An 18240-nucleotide genomic window follows, 5' to 3' on the forward strand; every position below is an offset into this window, starting at 1 on the left:
GGACCAACTTCGTGCAACCCGTCCATACCTGCTTGTCAGCACAAAGCCGACCCGCACCTGTCTGTATCCGTGTCCCGAGGCTGTTATGCCTCTAAACGTAACATGACACTGTGTGCGCATAGAGAGCCGAGCTGAGTGCACACATGAGAGGGCGCCTGGCAGCACTGCCTCGTACGTGCCCAGCCTGGTGCGTGTGGGAGGGGAAGTGCCAAAGGAGGGTTTGGAAAGCACTTTAGGGGCTTCCCTATATGGAGGTGAACTTGTCACGGAACTTCCAGGCCAGAGGTGAGGAGGGTGGGCACTGGTACCCCTGCGGTGGAGAACATGACTCAAATGCTGCACGTGCCAATTTCAGTGACAGCCCTCTTTTCCCAATTCTTCAATTGAAAAACTAAACTAAATAACCCTTTCATGTCAACCTGTATTCTTTCTTCTCCGTAGCCATCATCACTGTCATCTCCCTGTACCTAGTCATCGGCCATAGCGACTCTTTACTTTGCAACCTCTTCGGATTCATCTACCTTGCGTACATGTCGTAAGTGAATGATGTCACCTCAGTGCAGTCACAGTTAGGATGTGGTATAATGGGATCCCAGGCTGCTCTGACCTGCTAACATTACTTAGTCCTTACCTTCTACATCAAGTACAGAGCAGCATTTTGCCTTAGTCTTATTTCAGTCATCATCAGGGTTGTTCGTTTTTTTATTTTATTTTTTAGATGGCTCACAGACCTATAATTAATCTGTTTTAATGTTCCTCAATTTAACAATGCTCAAAGCTCTTGTTAAATGTCAACAAAACATTGCCAAGTGCTTGTTTTATCTTTCGGATCTATGGCCACCCATTTACATAATAAAGGCAAGGGTGTAACTCGGGGGGAATGGGGTGTGCCCACCCCCAATAAATGTGTGCAATTCATAATTCAACTCAATAACACAATTACACAACACACCATATGCATCAAATCTCCACCACAGAATTTCACATCATGCCACATAATTACACTCCACTACATACCACTTCACAGCATAAAATACCCTTCCACATAATTGCACTCCATGACTCTCAATCCCACTCCACATAATTCCAGTACAGTCATTACCATATAAAATCTTTAGCCATATAATTCAACTGCACATCGCGCCACACAACTCCACAACTAACAATGAATAAATAAGTAAACAGAGTACCATTACATTGGGTAGTAGCGGTTATTTACAACAGTTAGAAACCTCAGAAACAGAAAGTATATCAAATAAGCTATTGCGTCCTGAGTATTAGCTATATATCAAATGCTTATAACACTTTTTTTTTAATTATAACTTTTCAAAATGTTGCACAGCAGCCACAATGCTCTACAACATAGCTTAAAGACATTGACAAAGCCAATAGCTCTGGCTAAACACTTATAAGGTCCCAAAGGCGAGACCCATTGGCTATGCCAATGCTTGTTCCAAAAGCTGTTGTCTTCAAACTGGTACTGATATTGTTAGACCTGTCAGCCCTTTGGGTGGTCCCTCCTCATCATTATTTATTTTGTCCCACTTTTGCCTCAAACCCTGTTTGAATTTTTCCTTTTTGGGAACCACCAGACTTTTTAGTGTTGCTGCAGATTCAGGGAGCCATTTTATCTACCCCTGAAACTTCTGTCTGAGGGCCTGGAGCACAAAATGGTGGCCACCTGTGACATCACCAGCACCCACTGGAACCTACTAGCACCTTCCAGAACATTCCAGAACCCTGTGACAGTTGGAGGCGGTTTAGAATGTTGGGAAGCTAAGACAGAGAGTTGGCAGTTGGAGCTGGCAGTTGGCACCTGACTGGTGAAGAGTGAGCAGCAGAAACCTGAAGGAGGAAGGAGTGAGGCAGCAGGGGTGGAAACTTGTGCCTGGAGTGGGGTCCATAAACCCACCCTTGATACTAGTCCCTACTGACTGAGCCCAGCCTGGAGCCCTGTGTGGGAAGAAGCAAGAAAAACCATCTTAAGGACCTGGACAGCAGGAACAGGCCTTAGAATCCAAGAACAGCAAGATCCTGACCTGGATACTGGTTTCCCTGGAGTCCGACGTCGAGAAGCCTGAGACCTGGAGCCCGAGGTGGAGAAGCGGCGCTGACTGGAAAAGCAGACGACGTACCCGGAGCCGCCAGAGGTCGAGAGAGGGCGCCGACGGAGGTCGTGGAGAGTACCAGAGGTCGAGGAGGAAGTCACCCGAGGTCGAGTGAGCGGCGTCGACGGGGGAGTGAAGTCCGCCCTCCGGAGTCGCCGGAGACCGAGGTGAAGCGTGCCGGAGGTCGGGAGTGGAGATCGCACTCCGGAGTCGCCGGAACCTGAGAGAATCGTGCCGGAGGTCGGGAGTGGAGATCGCACTCCGGAGCCGCCGGAAGTCGACATCGAGCCAAGGCCGGCCGACGTCATCGAAACTGAGGTCGCCATCGGACCGGAGCCGCCCGAAGTCGACATCGAGCCAAGACTGCCCGACGCCATCGAATCGGAGGTCGAGATCGAGCCGAGGCCGCCGACATCGAACCGGAACCGCCTACCGGCGTCGTCAAGAACTGACATTGTGCCGAGGCTGCCGACATCGAACCGGAACCGCCTCACGGCGTCGACACGACTCCAGCGGCGTCGGAGCTTCAGAAAAAGTGCAGTAAGTGGAATAGAGGGCGCCAAAGGCCCTGTGGAATCCTAAGAGACTACTCTAGGGGTTAGAGAGGTGCTGGAACCAGCTGGACTGTGCCAGGGGCGAGCTGAGACTAATTTAGAGGGGTTGTGTAGAGTGAGAGAGCCAGGTCTCTGGTATTCCCCCCTTGATCTACCTCAGTTTAGGCCTCAGCCTTGTCCAAGCCAGGGAGTAGACACCCTCAAGCCTTCCACATCCCCACAAGCTGTGCCTGGGTCAAATCAGCCCATAGAAATTTAAATGTGATCTGATTCTATGAGTGTCACTGTCAGCTTTTAATTATTTATTGAGGGCACTGTATTTATTGTATTTAACCTATTTATTGCTTCACTGTATTTATTGTTCCACAGTATTTATTGATGCACAATATTTATTGGTTTGCAGTATTTATTGCCTCAGAATATTTAATTGCCTGTATGTATTGCACTTATATTTATGCCTTCCTTATTTATGATCACCCCTATTTATTGAATCATTAAGACAGTATTTATTTGACCTGCGCTATTTAAAAAAACCTTGTATATTGTGATTGTGTTATTTATTTATCTAATCAGCAACTAAGAGAAAAAGAAGATAAACAGAGATATTTTCATAATTTTTACGGTGTAGAGTCGTTTTTGGAACGGATGCACGCATGGTTATTGTATGGGTATGTCGTATGCTTAGCACGGTGCCTGATTCCTGACCACTCGAGCCAAGCTACCACTGTATGTCCTGGAAAGACCCCGTTACCACCAACCTCCTCCGGTGTGGGAGTGGAGTATTTCCAACAGATATGTATTGCAGAATGCGAAGTAACTGGAAGAACTATTGTCAGCACGAAAAAAGACACAGACGAGTTGCCATGATGCCCTGAAATCTGAAACGAAACTTGTTGGCTGGATGAATTCTATCTGTTGAATTATTGAAATAATAAACATTCTTCTGAAACCAGAGCAATTGTGCGGTAGATATCTTGTTTTGATTTTACCCCAGTGGCCAAAGGATAAATTATCAATTGGACTTTGATGTGGATTTCTACAAATACTGTTTATTAGAGTGCTTCTCTCACCTCAATGATAATACTAGAGGTTTTGATTCGCAAAAACAGGGGTTGTAGACCGCTATATCCAAGAGACTTAGCACCTAAGCTCTAAAGTGATTGCGGCACTAATAGTGGTAGTGTGAGGATTCTGTGCTTCAGCTGCCTTTTGTAAATCATTGACTTACACAAAGGCACTCGAGTGTTCCTCTGACCAACCACTATGGAAACCAAGAGGGGTGCTGTTGACCAGGTAGTAGCAAAACCTACACTGTTTGAAACACCTACACACCACTCACTTCCACCCTTCAAAACTACACACAATGTATATGGGATCATAGAAAGACCAGCAGCAAAAGACTAAACCAAATAAAATTAAACATTTAACGAAAACTCAAAATCTAGAAATTCGCGTGACGTAGGAGCTCTGTTTCCTGATGGTCTGTTGTCTTGCACATTGTTACAGGACGCAGCTAGAGCAGTTGAAGACCCAGTACTCCTGGGAAGTGTTAGTCCACCGTGTCAAGAGATGAAGCTGGGGACCAGCCAAAATGAGTGAATGATTCTCTGTGGTCAGTGTTTTTGCAAAGGGGTGAACTCCCTAGGGTCCAAAGAATTGGATGTATGATCCCACATAAGCCCTGAGAGTAGCAGGGAATAACCTATCATATATGTGGTTGCTTTTTATGGTCTGCCTTCACTTGGAGAAAGGTGCAGTGTTCCCAGAGTTCATTCAGGATTGCCTAAATGAACTCTGGGAAGGTATTTCACTTCTCTGAGAACTATCTCCCTGTTGCAAGACCCACAAAACAGAACTGGATGTTTTGTGGATTGGCATGCCAATGATTCCTCTGTGCACCCAATCTATGGAAGGTAAGCGTGAGAGTACCTAACTAAAGGCTTCATGTCCCCAGGAAGCAATCAAGTTGCTGCAGCAGAACTGGACTGGAGTAGGAATGGTGCTCTAGAAGATGGAGAACTAAAAAAGAGTTCACAAATCTATGACTTAGCAAGGACTATCAGTCATAAGTGGTATTAAAGGTGATGCATAGAATCACCTCCAGGCAGCTTATATCAGAAGCCTTAATGCGGTGAACGACAGTTCATGCATATAGACAAAAGTGATGTTAAAATAATTTGCTCATCTACACTGAGTGCATGTTATACTGTATTTGGAGAATTTGCTAGTCAAGTTAGCTTTCTCATTTGTTTTCAATGGTGAACCTAGTTATCCATAGGCATGCTTTTGTGCACATTCCCTTTCCGTTCATTGTTTCGGTTGGAGATGGAATGTTGCAAACTTTGGGCATACCTCCTCAAGAGGTCAGTGTTAATACACATAAGCAATTGGCAACAATTTCAAATGAGATAAACGTTTTTGGAGTATTGTTTACCTTTTGATGATATCAGGTCAGTAAACTGAACATTGTATCGGCACCACACACTTTTTTCATTGGCATCATTTTGCTGCCCATAGATGCGTGTTGAACTTACTTAGGTCTAAGATGCTCTCAAATGTATGTGTGCTGTAGAAGTACATAGATAAATAACTTTGTTACCACATCTTTTACCAGTTTATCAGGCGAGTTTGTAATACAGTAAACGTAGTAACTGGTAATGGTATTACAGTTGAGGTCATTTTCACCTTACTTATTAACACTTTATGATTGGCATATTGTGTCCCTTAACCTTGCCCTTATCTCACTGATTAAACAGGGCAGTCTGTACTATAAGGTTTTTGATATTCAGTTTCTTCAGCTTTCAAACATCTGTTAAACTTTTGTTGATGCAATAGTCCAATCCAATCCAATCCAAAAATTCTTTATTTCGGCCATATAGACCATAAAAGATGCAATGGAAACATTACAAACATTAAAACATTATTTTAAAACACATTTAAGTAGAGTCCGCTCTCCCAGCGAGGAGTGATTTAAAATTGCATTAGAAAGTACAAGGGGCTTCAGAGGATTTTTTCTTTCTGATCAACCATATGGCCATAAGAAATTTGGAAACAGCGAACACAATGTGGCCCAGGGTGCTAGTTTTCAAAATCCTGTATGCCTGTGCATACTCTCTGAACCCCAGGTTCTTACAGAGCGGTGCTATCCAGTATTTTCTGGGCCTTTGGTATGCAGGGCACACAAACAAGATGTGGGGGTCATCTTCCACATGGTTGTTACAGCAGGGACATGTTTTATCGCCCCCATTTGTCCACTTGGAGGTGTATGAATTAATAGGTAGTGTGCTAAGCCTCCATTGAACATACAGTTTCCTCGCCAGGATGGGAAAGATAAAATCCATAAAAGGTTCAAAAACATAAGAATTTTTGGATTCTAAAAATCGCAAAGTTAGGGTGCCGCTATTTTGAGCGTCCATCAAGTGAGCAAGGGACCTGGCTTTGTAGATTTGTGCCAGGGCTTTGCGCGAGATAGTTTGGCAGCCTCGCGCGGGGTCCTCCCACAGGACACGGAGATTGATGGCAGACAGTTCATTTTCCACAAAGGTGAGCCAGGGGATTTTGCCGCTGCAGTTTAAACTCATGACATGGGTGAGATCCTCCCTATAATGATGAAGTTCGTCCGTAGACCAGAGCCTGTGCCAGAACTTCACTGGCTTTGACACAAGCTCCTCTGCAATAGGGGGGAGACCCATGTCCATTCTCAGAGGCTGAAGTGGCGTGGCACTTGAAAGGGCTAGAAGGCGCCTTAAAAAACTATTTTCCACTGTTGATAAGCCCTTCACCGCTTTGTATCCCCATAGCTCACTGCCATACATGGCCGCAGCCTTGGCCTGGGTCTTGTAAGTTTCAAGGGCCGGGCTTATGGGCTTGAAGGAAGAAGTATTAGCCACTTTCAGGATTGCACCCGACAGTTGGGATAATTTGGCCTTAGATCGTACTATCTGTCGGTCCCATGCTAAATTTTCCTGCAGTGTTACCCCCAGATATATGAAGGTGGACACCCTCTCAAGGCTGGCGGTCCCCAGGGTGGGATTGGGCCTAGTTTTGGTTGGTGGATTGAAGATCATGAACTTGGTCTTTTCTGTGTTCACCTCCAACCCATGCTGATGACAGAAAAGACCAAATCCATCCAGGATCCTCTGGATCCCCATGGGGGATTTTGAAAGGAGGAGGGTGTCGTCGGCAAACATGATTGCCGGTACCTTCCTACCTGCCAAACAGGGGGCGTCGTTGTCCTTGACGTTTTCCAGGTGTGAGATGACGTTATTAATGAATAAGCAAAACAGGGTCGGTGCCAAGACACAACCCTGCCTCACACCTCGACGGACAGGAAACCTGGATGAAAGTTTGCCATCTTTCCCACACCTGACTTGAGCATAGTTGTTCTCATGCAGCCTGGCTAAGATGTTAAGTAGCTGGGGGGGAATTCCTAACTTTTCCAGCACCTCCCAAAGTTTCCTGCGCGGGACTAGGTCAAAGGCTGACCTCAGATCCACGAAGACCATGTACAATCTCCCCCCCTCGATCCTCACCGTCTTCCAGTAGAGGAGAACGAGGCGGAAGATCTGGTCCATGGTCGACGTGTTTTTCCTGAAGCCAGCCTGCAGGGGACTCATGATGTCATTTTCCTCCACCCAGTCTAATAGATGGTTCAAAATAAGGCGCGCAAAAAGCTTTTGGGGAACATCTATCAGGCTAATAGGCCTGTAGTTTGCCGGACTCAAAGGGGACCCTTTCTTGTAAATCGGAACTATTTCAGCCCCTAGCCAAGAGGAAGGGACCGCCATACCTCCCAAAATAGCATTAAAAAGAACAACAAAGTACGGGGCCCAGATGTCAGGGTGGTATCTGAACAGATCACCGGGTAGCTTATCCAACCCCGGTGCCTTCCCCAGCGCTAGGCGCTCCAGTGCTAGCTCCACCTCCCCCAAGGAAAATTCCAAGGCCACATCTGGAAGGCAGGGGGACTCCACCACCATCCCTTCCGGCCAGAGAGTGGTTTCTTGATATAGTGTCCCAAAGTGGGCCTCCCAAATAGAGGGGGCAATATTGGGTTCTACTGCGGATAGCAGATCCCCTGTTCCATTGTTTACCAGAGCCCAAAATTTTCTAGAGTCTTTGGATTTGAGGGCTTCAGTCAGTTCATGCCAGTGGTTCCAATCCCACTCTGCCCTTGCGTTGGCCAGTGCTAACTTGTACCCCCTCCTAAGGGCTGCAATCTTCACCTTATCGCTACCCTCTTTAATTGCGGAAAGAAGCTCAGACTTAGTTTTCCTGCAGGTGGAGGTGTACCAAGTCGGAGCGCGAGTCTTTTTCCTTCTAGTGGGCAGGGCTGGATTGAAGACATCTGCAAGGTCCCTCACTAAGGCCTGGTGAATGCCAAATAGTCTCTCATTGTAGTCAGAGGATCTTGGTTGATTGATGAGAGCATCCACCTCCTGGAACCTGGGGAGTGCTATGCCATAGAGGTTATTTATAGCTTCTTCTTTATCAACTAGCTTCCCCCATTTCACCCGGCGCCTGCTTGTAGTGAGTAGTATGTCTCCCTGGTCGACTCCAGAATCGGTAGTTAGCAGCCCTATAGCAGGGGCTGGGTGCTGGATCTCCAACAAAAGGGAATTGTGGTCACTGTCTGTCCTCGGGATCACTCTAAAATCTTGAACTTTGGGCCACAGGGAAATATCTATAAAAATGTAGTCCAACCTTGACTCATGGCCCTTTTTGTTGAAAGTACACACCGAAGGAGTGTCAGAGGGGGTGCGTCCGTTACACGCCCTCAGTGCAAAGTTCAGAGTGAGAGAGGTAAGTTGTACCGCCAACGGAGACCAAGCTTTGGGGTGAGGTGAGGAGGAAGGTGGGACTCCCCAGTGGTCATCCTCGGCAGTAAAGGCACCCTCCATTAGACCTTCCAGGGGTTCAAAGTGGCAGTTGAAATCTCCTCCCATCACTATTTTCAAGTCACCTGGCAGTTGCCCTAGAAAAGATAAAAGATCAACTAGGGTTGGGGATTCCTTGCCCACAGCGACTGGTCGAGAGTAGACGTTAACAATAGCCCATGTACTTTTACCAGGCCATCTGAGGAGCACACACTGAATGTCCTGTGAAAGTGTATCCATTCTTTCCACCTGACACCCAATGTGGCTCGCCAGATTGCTAAACCTCCCGAGGGTCTCCCCCTCCCATTCGACTTTGCCGGGATTTCAAAAATGTCATATCCCCTCCTAAGCTGTGGTGCCCTAGCCCATGTCTCCTGGAAGAGGAGGATGTCACTTTTACTGACCAAAGTTTCCCACTCCGGGGTATCCACCTTACTTGAGATGCCAGCTACATTCCAGGAAAGGATAGTCAGGCCTGGACCTTGAAATTGCGGACCTGCTTCACTTGGTGCAGACGGGATGTCATGTGCAAAATTACCCAGGTCACCCAAACCAGTAGTAATGGGCGACTGGGTGGGTAATTCAACAAGCTCCACCAATTGCGTTGTAAGAACAGTTGGTGTGTTTGGTGGATCCTCATCTAAAACTTGGATGCTTCCCAGGGCGGTCCCCCCCTCATTTGCAGGGGCCAGGGACCTTTTTTCATTTACGGGAACAGATGTACCTTCCCCCCTGAGTCTAGACCCATAGGCAGAATTTACTGGGTGTTGTGGAGTGTCCCCCCTTATTGGTCAATCTACTTGGTCCAGGCAGGAGAATCTATTCTGATGGACAAAATTGCCATGGGCGGGCAGTGTGTTGTGCTTGGGTCTGTACCGTGAACCATCTACGGCGAAGCCCACTCTGGTCCAACTCTGTTCCCTCCCCACTACTAAGTTGGAAACATTTGGGTAGAAGTGTGAGAGGGACACTAATTCTATGTTGGACTTATCCGGCCTTACCAGCCAGTTACAAATGTAAGGGGCAACCAGTGGGCTTTTAAAACTAATTATGATACAGTCCCCTACCCTGTTTTTGGGGGTGATTCCGATCCATGGGATCCTTCTGACCATCAACACATCACCTTTGATGTTAGAAGGGAGGGGCCTGTTAATATTAAGCCAGCTAATTACCTTATTACGGAGTGAGTCCTGTGGCTCTCTGGTGTCGCCAGTGAGCTCAGGAACTCCCACCATAATCGCTGTGTGGGGCACAGCCTCAGGGGGCAGATTAACCGCCCTGCGCCTAGTGTTGGGGCTAGTGGGGCGACCAGTATGTTCATTGTTAACTCGCCCCCCACTCGTTGGAAGGGGTAGTGTTGGTTGCTTAGATCTTCTAGGTGCAGGGACAGGGGGCCTAGACATTTGTGAAGAGGGCAGTGGGGGAGCATGACTACCTGTAACACTGTGTTGTGCTCCAGCCGGGGCCTGTATGCGTGTTCCAGCAGTAGATGGTCTATTCCCTACAGATTCCCGGGGAGCCGTCTGTGCACTTGGACCCAACCCCCTGCTAGGACTATTCCTGTTATGTGCGTTTTCTATAGCCCTGAGTCTAGCAGCTATGGAGTCCAATTTTACAGACAGGGGCTCCAACAGGCTCCTAAGGATGTCCCTAAAAGAGCCAAATAGTTCCTCTGCCGCATTAGGAGGATTTCCACCAAATATGAACGGCCCAGAACACCCAGGTACCACTGTGGCTAATGGCGAGTCTGGTTGATCAGACCCAATTCCCGGGGAAGTAACCACGGGAGAAGCCGAAATGTCTGAGCTAACATCTAATGTTGGGTTGGTTTTATCCACTTTGGCCCTTTTTGCCCCTCTAAGCTTCCTTGACCTTTTCCTTTTCGGAGGATGGTCCACTCTACTGCCTACGGGATCTGTTGGCACTGCAACTTGCCCTTCATCCTGCGCCTTAGACATTTCCGCACAGTTCATATACGGAGTGGTCTCCACCACCCCCGAGGGACGCAGAGGCTCGCTATCCCTCAGTAGATTAGACGGGGTCCTAAGTTGTTGGAGGACTGACTCGATTGTCTGGTCAATGCTATCCATGAGAGATAGATGGGTGACGTCAAGGGGTATTGGAGTACTAACATCGATGGAAGAAGAGTCCGAGGAGTCCACTGAAACTGACGCGTTTTCTAAGTTTACCTCAAGGAGAGTGTCTGATACTGTGCGACCTTTGCTAGCCGCAGCACTGGTCTTCGGAAAGAATTTTTCCAGTGTGCTAGAGCACTGTTGGGCAGCCTTACTCCTGGATACTCTAGTAGCCATGGCGAGAGGAACAGTCAAAGCCGCAGGCTGATGGAGTATGGAGAAGAGCCTTGAGACAGGGACAACGTTAGAGGGGGGGCCCGGTCCGGTCTCTGCCGGCCTCTAACGGCCTAAAATGGCCCGCTCTTTGCCCGGTCTTCGCCCGCTTCCTCGTCCGCCCGCGACCCGCGTACGCGTTCAAGGCGGGGTTAAAGTAGAGGAGGAGAGAAGGGGGCGGGAAGAGGGACCAGGTGCGCGCGGTGGACGGCGCAAGCACTTCTGGACCTCGCAGTCCCGCTCCCTATGCAGGTGGCGTCTGAAGCACTCCCCCAGCCGAGGTGACCGAGCCGAAATGCTCCCAGGCCACGCAGAAAGTCTTGGAAAGGGCTCCGCTGCTGATAGTGCCCCTGGAACGGCCAAAAACACTGTCCACAATTCTTCCCGCTACACGAGCGGCACCCGCGCCAGCGGGGGCCGTGCGGAGTTTAATACACTTCCAGGAAGTTCCAGGGAGGTCCGAGGGAGAAGGGGGCGGGAAGAGGAACCAGGTGCGCGCGGTGGACGGCGCAAGCACTTCTGGACCTCGCAGTCCCGCTCCCTATGCAGGTGGCGTCTGAAGCACTCCCCCAGCCGAGGTGACCGAGCCGAAATGCTCCCAGGCCACGCAGAAAGTCTTGGAAAGGGCTCCGCTGCTGATAGTGCCCCTGGAACGGCCAAAAACACTGTCCACAATTCTTCCCGCTACACAGTCAGCAATAGAACTTTACCAAGCAGTAATTAAATAATATAAAATGAAGCACCTAACTGGCTGCGGAGCAGCAAAGAAAGAGCAATAGTGCTGAAGGAACATACAATGGGCTTCTGTAGAATGTGTTACTGTCTGAAGTAACCCAATCAACCACATCCTTCCTGTAGTGTCAAGCTCTATACTCAATGTATGAAGTTATTTCAACAGCTCACTAGGTGGTTGTAAAATGTTGCCAGTTTGCTTCAATACTCTGTGTAGACAACCGTTTATATGTTATTGTTATTTTGTAAGGCGATTGTGCCTGTTTGCAATAAATTCTTTAAGTCCTTGAAAGTTTGTAGAGCACAAAACTGCCAAACAGACTTCTAGTTCCACTGCCTTTTAAGCTGTGCCACAGAAGATGTCATAGACATTGTGCTCTTTGGGCTTGATATCTATTAATTGGCAAAGAGGGTACTCGGTTCCCTCCAGGCCAATAGAGTGGTCCGCCCGCCAAATTTTATTCCGTGTGGACCTTAAGTTTGGCCATGGCAGAGACTTATCTGATTCCAGACGGCACTGAGGGGAAAATGCCACCAGGGAAATGGCTACAAGTCCCCCCACCCAACTTAGATGGGCAGGCATGTAGTCATTTTTACTGTTTCTTACTGCCAGGTAAAGCCTGGTGGTGAGGAACAGTAAAACTATTATAATGCTCACCACACCATAGGAGAAGCCTCCCATGGCAACTGGAGCATTACTTTTTTATTTTCAAAAAGAAATTCCAGTTTTGGGTTTTACTTTTTGAAAAGAAAAAAAATATTGTTTGCTACAGGGCTGCATCCTTCTAACGCAGCCCCATAGCAAACAGTAAAATACATTGACAGGAACCGGCCTGACAGCGGTTCCTGCCAATGCCTTTATGAATGACTGTCTGCTTGGCGGTCATTTATAGATTAGGTGGGGGCCTCTCCACCACGGATACAGAGGTATTTACTCTGTCCCCATGGCATATCCACTAGATGTCTGCCTATATCTAAATCAGGCTGTTTGTCTTTAAGCTTGGCAGTGGGATTCCCCATCAGATTTGCAACATTACTTTGCTGTATTTGCGGGCTGAAAAGAGAAATTATATGATCCTGTAGAGTCATTGTCCCATCTAAGTGGCAGTGAGGCATCCAAAAAAAAAAAAAAAGGTGAGTATATTCTCTAGAAAGTATGCTTCTGTTGCCTTATCTCTGATCTTTTTGTATATTTCATCCATTTCCTGCATTTGCTCTGCAGACAAATGTGTGCTTTCTGTGGTCATTTACTATCAGAGGTGCGCCTATCATCAATATTTTGCAATCCTCTCTATTTAGTGTCATTACTTGCTAACTTTCCCAGAGTCTCTTCTCTTTCTTTTACACTCTTTCTCCCTGTCTTTTACTTGTTTTATCACAAGTCTCCCTTTTTATGTTTCCCTCTCTCGCCCTCATTCATTCTCTTACTTTCCCTCCAATTTTCTTCTCTCTACTCACTTTTCGTATTTTTGAGGCTAGTGTCCCTCATGTACACTATGTATTTCATGCAGTCCTAAGTAAGAGAAGTGTCAGCTCCCTATATTACTCACCTGGTTGTTAGATGCTACATTTCTCAGTGTGTTGTGGTGTTGTCTGCCAATTTGTCTCTGGTACTCCCACTTTCTGCCTCTCACTTGCAGGCATACTTACTCTCACTGTCCCTCTCTTGCAGGCATACACAGACTCTCTTGCTCTTTCCCTCTTGCAGTGTCTCACTTAATATCTTGCTCTCTCACTGGCACACACTCGCTTACTCATGGCTAGTAAGTATTATTGGTAGGTCATGAGCTGTCTCCTGCTGCAGCAGAATTCCTGTATCTTATGACTAGTGTGACAGGGCTGCTGATTATCACCCCTCTGTTAATGTCAGAGACAGGAGGTTGCTAGCCAACAGCCTTAGACTGCGAAACGGTATTAATGTAGGTTTGATATTCTAGCTGTAACAATATCTTGTTCAGGAGGCTGGGTCAATAGTTTGAGACCTGAAGATATGTTGTAGCAAGCCGACAAGATGACGCTGCCACCAGATGGTAAAAAAGATTTTGCCCTGTATTTAGATTTGGTAGAGTGGTATTTTCAGCTTTGCTTTCAAAATATATCGCTTGAGGAGAGGATACTCATGAATGCTTAATTCAGGTGTGAAGTTGAGCTCCAAGAGACATCGTATTTTATCAAGCACACTAATTTGAAGCTTTGATTCCATATTATTTAGTTCCTGATCTCCACAGTTGTTTCCTTGTAACAAAATACATTATGATCACTCCAAGGATCATTTAGTGTTTGATGTAATATCTTGTACCACATTACTTTCAAACTGAAAACACAATGTCATTTTATGTATGAAAATAGATTAATAAACAGGATTATCAGCACAGCCGTTGAGGTAGGTCAGGCCTCTGATGTGTCTTGCACATGGAGACTGACCGAAACTAGCACGTAATTCTCATTTGGATTCACACTTCACTCATCATGAATGATATGATGGCGGACAGCATTTTTTAAATCAAAAGCTGTTCTGTTTGGGCAAGTTGAAGTCACACCTAGGGGAAATAGTTGCAAAACAAAGGGAGGTATAAGAAAGATTAAACTGTGAAGGCAGCACTCCTCTTTAAGTTTAAGTCCAGAGATATCTGTATTGCGAGGCCATAATGTAACATTCACACATACCTGGATACACAGGACATTCAACAATTTAATCTGGCAACAAGTAAATCATTGTAAATATTACAGTATTGTGAAATTACTTTCAAATAGTACCTTCACTATGGCCTCCAAGTTACAGTGCTTTACGTATTTGAATGTTTACAAATGAGGCTAGTTGAGATGATGGTGATCATATGTAGGTGGCTGAAGTAAATGTATTTTTAATCAGCGTTGTGTTAAAATACATGGCCTTGTGTTTTCTGTCCCCTGCTGTTTATTTTTTTCTTAATTGGTTTACTATCATTCCCTTACTCATACCAGATGTTACAACTCGGCAGACATTTTAGGAAAAAATCTTGCCGACTTGCAAAAGCATTTCAATGATATCCTTGCCCGTTGCCAGCGAGAGAAAGAGGAGGCATGTGAGAGGCAACGAATGTTGCAGGAAGAAGTGGCAGTGCTCCAAGATAAACTCAGAGCTTTACCGGAAGACTACAAGAAAGCCTGCAACAAAGCAGCGGAAGCAAAGGTGAGAATCTGATTCTGTGAAAGATGGAAAGAGAAAGTGAGAAAGGAAACCTAATCAAGCTAGTATCTGTGACTAATTTTTGTATGTCCAACAAATGCACCAAAGCACGCCAAAACACTGTCACTTTTATCCTCAATCAGTAATGTAGCGAAAACACAACCAATTATTGAAATTCCATTTGCAACTTTCCATTAAGTGATCCACAGCAGTAGATGTTTCAGGTAATTTGAATTTATTCCATTGTAGACAAAAAAACGGCAGCCGATGCGCGTTTCGTCCTCCTGGACTTTCTCAAGGCTTCTCTCAAGATTATACCAAGCAGTCCAATCCAATGTAACACATACGTGTTGACACGAAGTAATTCGGGAGTACGGTTGAGGCTCGGGATCCTGGCATTGCTTGCGCTAACTTATCACGGTGTATTGCCCCTGAAACTGACAACATCGCGGATATGGCAACTACGGAATCCATTGAAACTGACTAATATTGGTGTAACAACTGTCACATTGTCTACAACGGCTCCATGAGCCTTCACCTTGTCGTGAACACATAGAATTCTGGCTGGCAGACGTACAACTACCTTAGAGGGATTCATTTGTGTTTGGAATTATGTATGTGTTACATTGGATTGGACTGCTTGGTATAATCTTGAGAGAAGCCTTGAGAAAGTCGAGGAGGACAAAACGTGCGTTGGCTGCCGTTTTTTTGTCTACAATGGAATAAATTCAAATGACCTGATTCATCTACTGCTGTGGATCACTTATTAGAAAGTCGCAAATGGAACTTCAATAATTGATTGTGTTTTTTCGCTACATTATGGAATGAGGATAAAAGTGGCAGTGTTTTGGTGTGCTTTGGTGCATTTGTTGAACATTTTGGTCGAGACTGCGGCTGCAGATCTAGTGGGCTCTTACCCAAGGTGGGTGGGTAATACAGCATCACAGGAGCACTCTTGTAAATTGCTAAGTTGTAAATTGAATGTTAAAATACAAGGTACTGACTTATAGATGTGCAGATCTGAAAGCATATTCACAGTTTGTACACATGTGACACATTTTTTAATGTATTTTGTTTCCTTCCTCCATATGATCTAAACAAACAGTATGATCTTTCTCTCGCTTTATACTCAATTCTTTGCTAGCTGCTGTCAAATTAATGCACTGGGTAAAATGCCTTAAGTGAGTACTTTGCGTATTAACACTGATGATGTTCAACCCTTAGATTAGAGGCCTTTTCATTGGTTTGTAAATCGCATGTCAGCATTGAGAGGGCCCTTATATCACATTTGGACTGCTTTGGGCTTCTGACAAGTGCAGTCCGGTGTTCTCTGGATCGCTGTTGTTTTACCTTTGAAGCATACCCAGATGTCCTCAGTTAGTAGGGAGCCTGTTCTTTCATCAAATAGTGGCAGGATTCCTTTTGACTGCATTTTATTAAGATACTGTTGTAGGACAGCTGCCAGCCTCCATATAAAAAAACATTTCAAACAAATCTTCATTAAAAAAAGAGATGAGAAGAGAGGGAAAAAAAGTTTGATAAACAAATTTTTATTGTTTTCACACAAGATTTCAGCCACTTATCACAATACATTGAAAAAGCGTAAGTATGCTCAAAGGTTAGACTTTCCAAAATACAGATCTGGTAGGATACAGAATAATATGCATAAACATTCCCTGTAAGTCTAAACCATTCCCCCCAACCACTTCTCCCACACCCTGCGATACTTCTTGGGACACCCACGTGCCTCGTACAGTGTTTCCTCCTGCGTGGTGCACCAGTCAACCCTGCTCTGCCAGCGCCCAATGCTCGGAGGGTCCGAGCATTTCCAAGAGGCAGGTATGTTTCTTTTAGCCACGGCCAATGCAGTGGTGAAAAACAGTTTTTCATTCCTGGACCTGTCCAGCCCATCAGTAATACCCAGAAGTGTGTGTCGAGGATCATGGGGAACCTCCCAACCCAGCACCTCCGTGAGTTCCTCTTCAATGTCACCCCAGAACCACGACAGCTTGGGACAAGCCCATACCATATGGAAGAAGTCAGCGGGTTCCTGTGTGCACCTGGTGCATGCGGGGGTCGGGCGTAATCCAGCCCGATGAAGGTGTGACGGGGTCAGGTAGGCCACATGCAAGTAATAGAGTTGGACCAGGCAGAGTCTGGCGGAGGCAGTGACAGTCCTGGGGGCCATAAGGGCATTGCGCCAGTCCTCTTCGTTCAGAGCTCCCACCTATTGCTCCCATTGTTGACGGAGTCGGTCTAACGTGGTCGGAGTGTTATTAATCAGTGTGCGGTAGATGCGTTAGATTCCCCTTTCCCCAGGTCCCCAAACTTGATCTGGGCCTCAGGCGGGCTGTGTACAGGAATCTGCGTTCCTTCTGGGAGGTGTACATGGAGGGCGTGGCGCAGTTGTAAATATTTTTATAATTGGGACTGGTGTAGGGAATATCGGGTCTGGAGGTCTGCGGAGGAGCGCATAATACCGCTCGCCCACACATCACCCAACTGCGAGATCCCAATAAGATCCCAGGACCAAAAGCCCTGCAGGTCACTCACTTCCTTAAGCTAGGTGCCGTGCCAGAGGGGGGTGCACCGGGTTAATCTGCGTGTCCACTGAGAGTGCCGCAGTGCAGCCCGCCAGGCAAGCAGCACAGAGCGCGTCATTTCTGGTAGTCGGGATGGAATGGGGTCCCCATATAGCGTAGCTTGGATGTCGCTAAGCTCCAGTGTGTGCAGCTCAAGCCTGTAGGCCGGGTCGGACCACCCTCCGTTAAACCAATCATATATGGAGAGTAAGCGTGTGGCCAGGTAATAAAGATATAAGTGAGTCATCCCCAGACCCCCATCAAATGATTGTATCCTACAGGTATTCAGGGCCAGACGAGCCCTCCCCTTCCCCCACAGGAATTTAGAGGCCATACTGTTCAGTTCCCGGAACCAGGCCCTCAGGAAGCAGAGTGGGGTCTTTTGGGGAACATAGAGGAACCGGGGAAGGGTCATCATTGGTAGCGTCTGCCATTTCTGGAGATCTGATTTGGCTTTCTTAACCAAAGGAGTGACATTAAGGGCCCAGCCCAAGTCGGGGAGCAGAGTCACTCATATCCCCAAATATTTAAACGATTGGTGCCTGAGTGGTATGTTGGACTGCCAGTCGTAGCATTCTCTGGAGAGGTGGAGAGGGACCAGGACGGACTTGTCGGGGTTCAGCCGGAGGCCGGAAGCTCGCTCGAAGGACTGGAGAATCCAGAGGCAGTGAGGCCCGGACCGGGTGGGATCTGCCAGGTAGATAAGAACATCGTCTGCGTAGAGAGCGATCTTGTTAGCCTCTACATTGGATCAATCCCAGACCTGCACTCGCCGCTCGGACCTTATCAGAGCCGCCAAGGGTTCCATCACCAAGGCGAAGAGCAAAGGGGAGAGAGGGCACCCCTGTTGCGTTGCTCGGCAGACAGGAAA

General features: G+C 46.8%; 1 protein-coding gene across 1 annotated transcript in view; it reads left to right on the forward strand.

Moving 5' to 3' along the window:
* Positions 1–18240, forward strand: part of CNTRL (centriolin) — a 1084252-nt gene that overhangs the window by 422798 nt on the left and 643214 nt on the right. The window contains exon 17 of the mRNA XM_085613596.1: positions 14583–14790. Coding sequence (XP_085469722.1) covers positions 14583–14790 — 208 coding nt within the window. The remainder of the gene's footprint in view (positions 1–14582; positions 14791–18240) is intronic.

This window comes from Triturus cristatus, chromosome 1_2, assembly GCF_964204655.1.
Source record: "Triturus cristatus chromosome 1_2, aTriCri1.1, whole genome shotgun sequence".
NCBI lineage: Eukaryota > Metazoa > Chordata > Amphibia > Caudata > Salamandridae > Triturus > Triturus cristatus.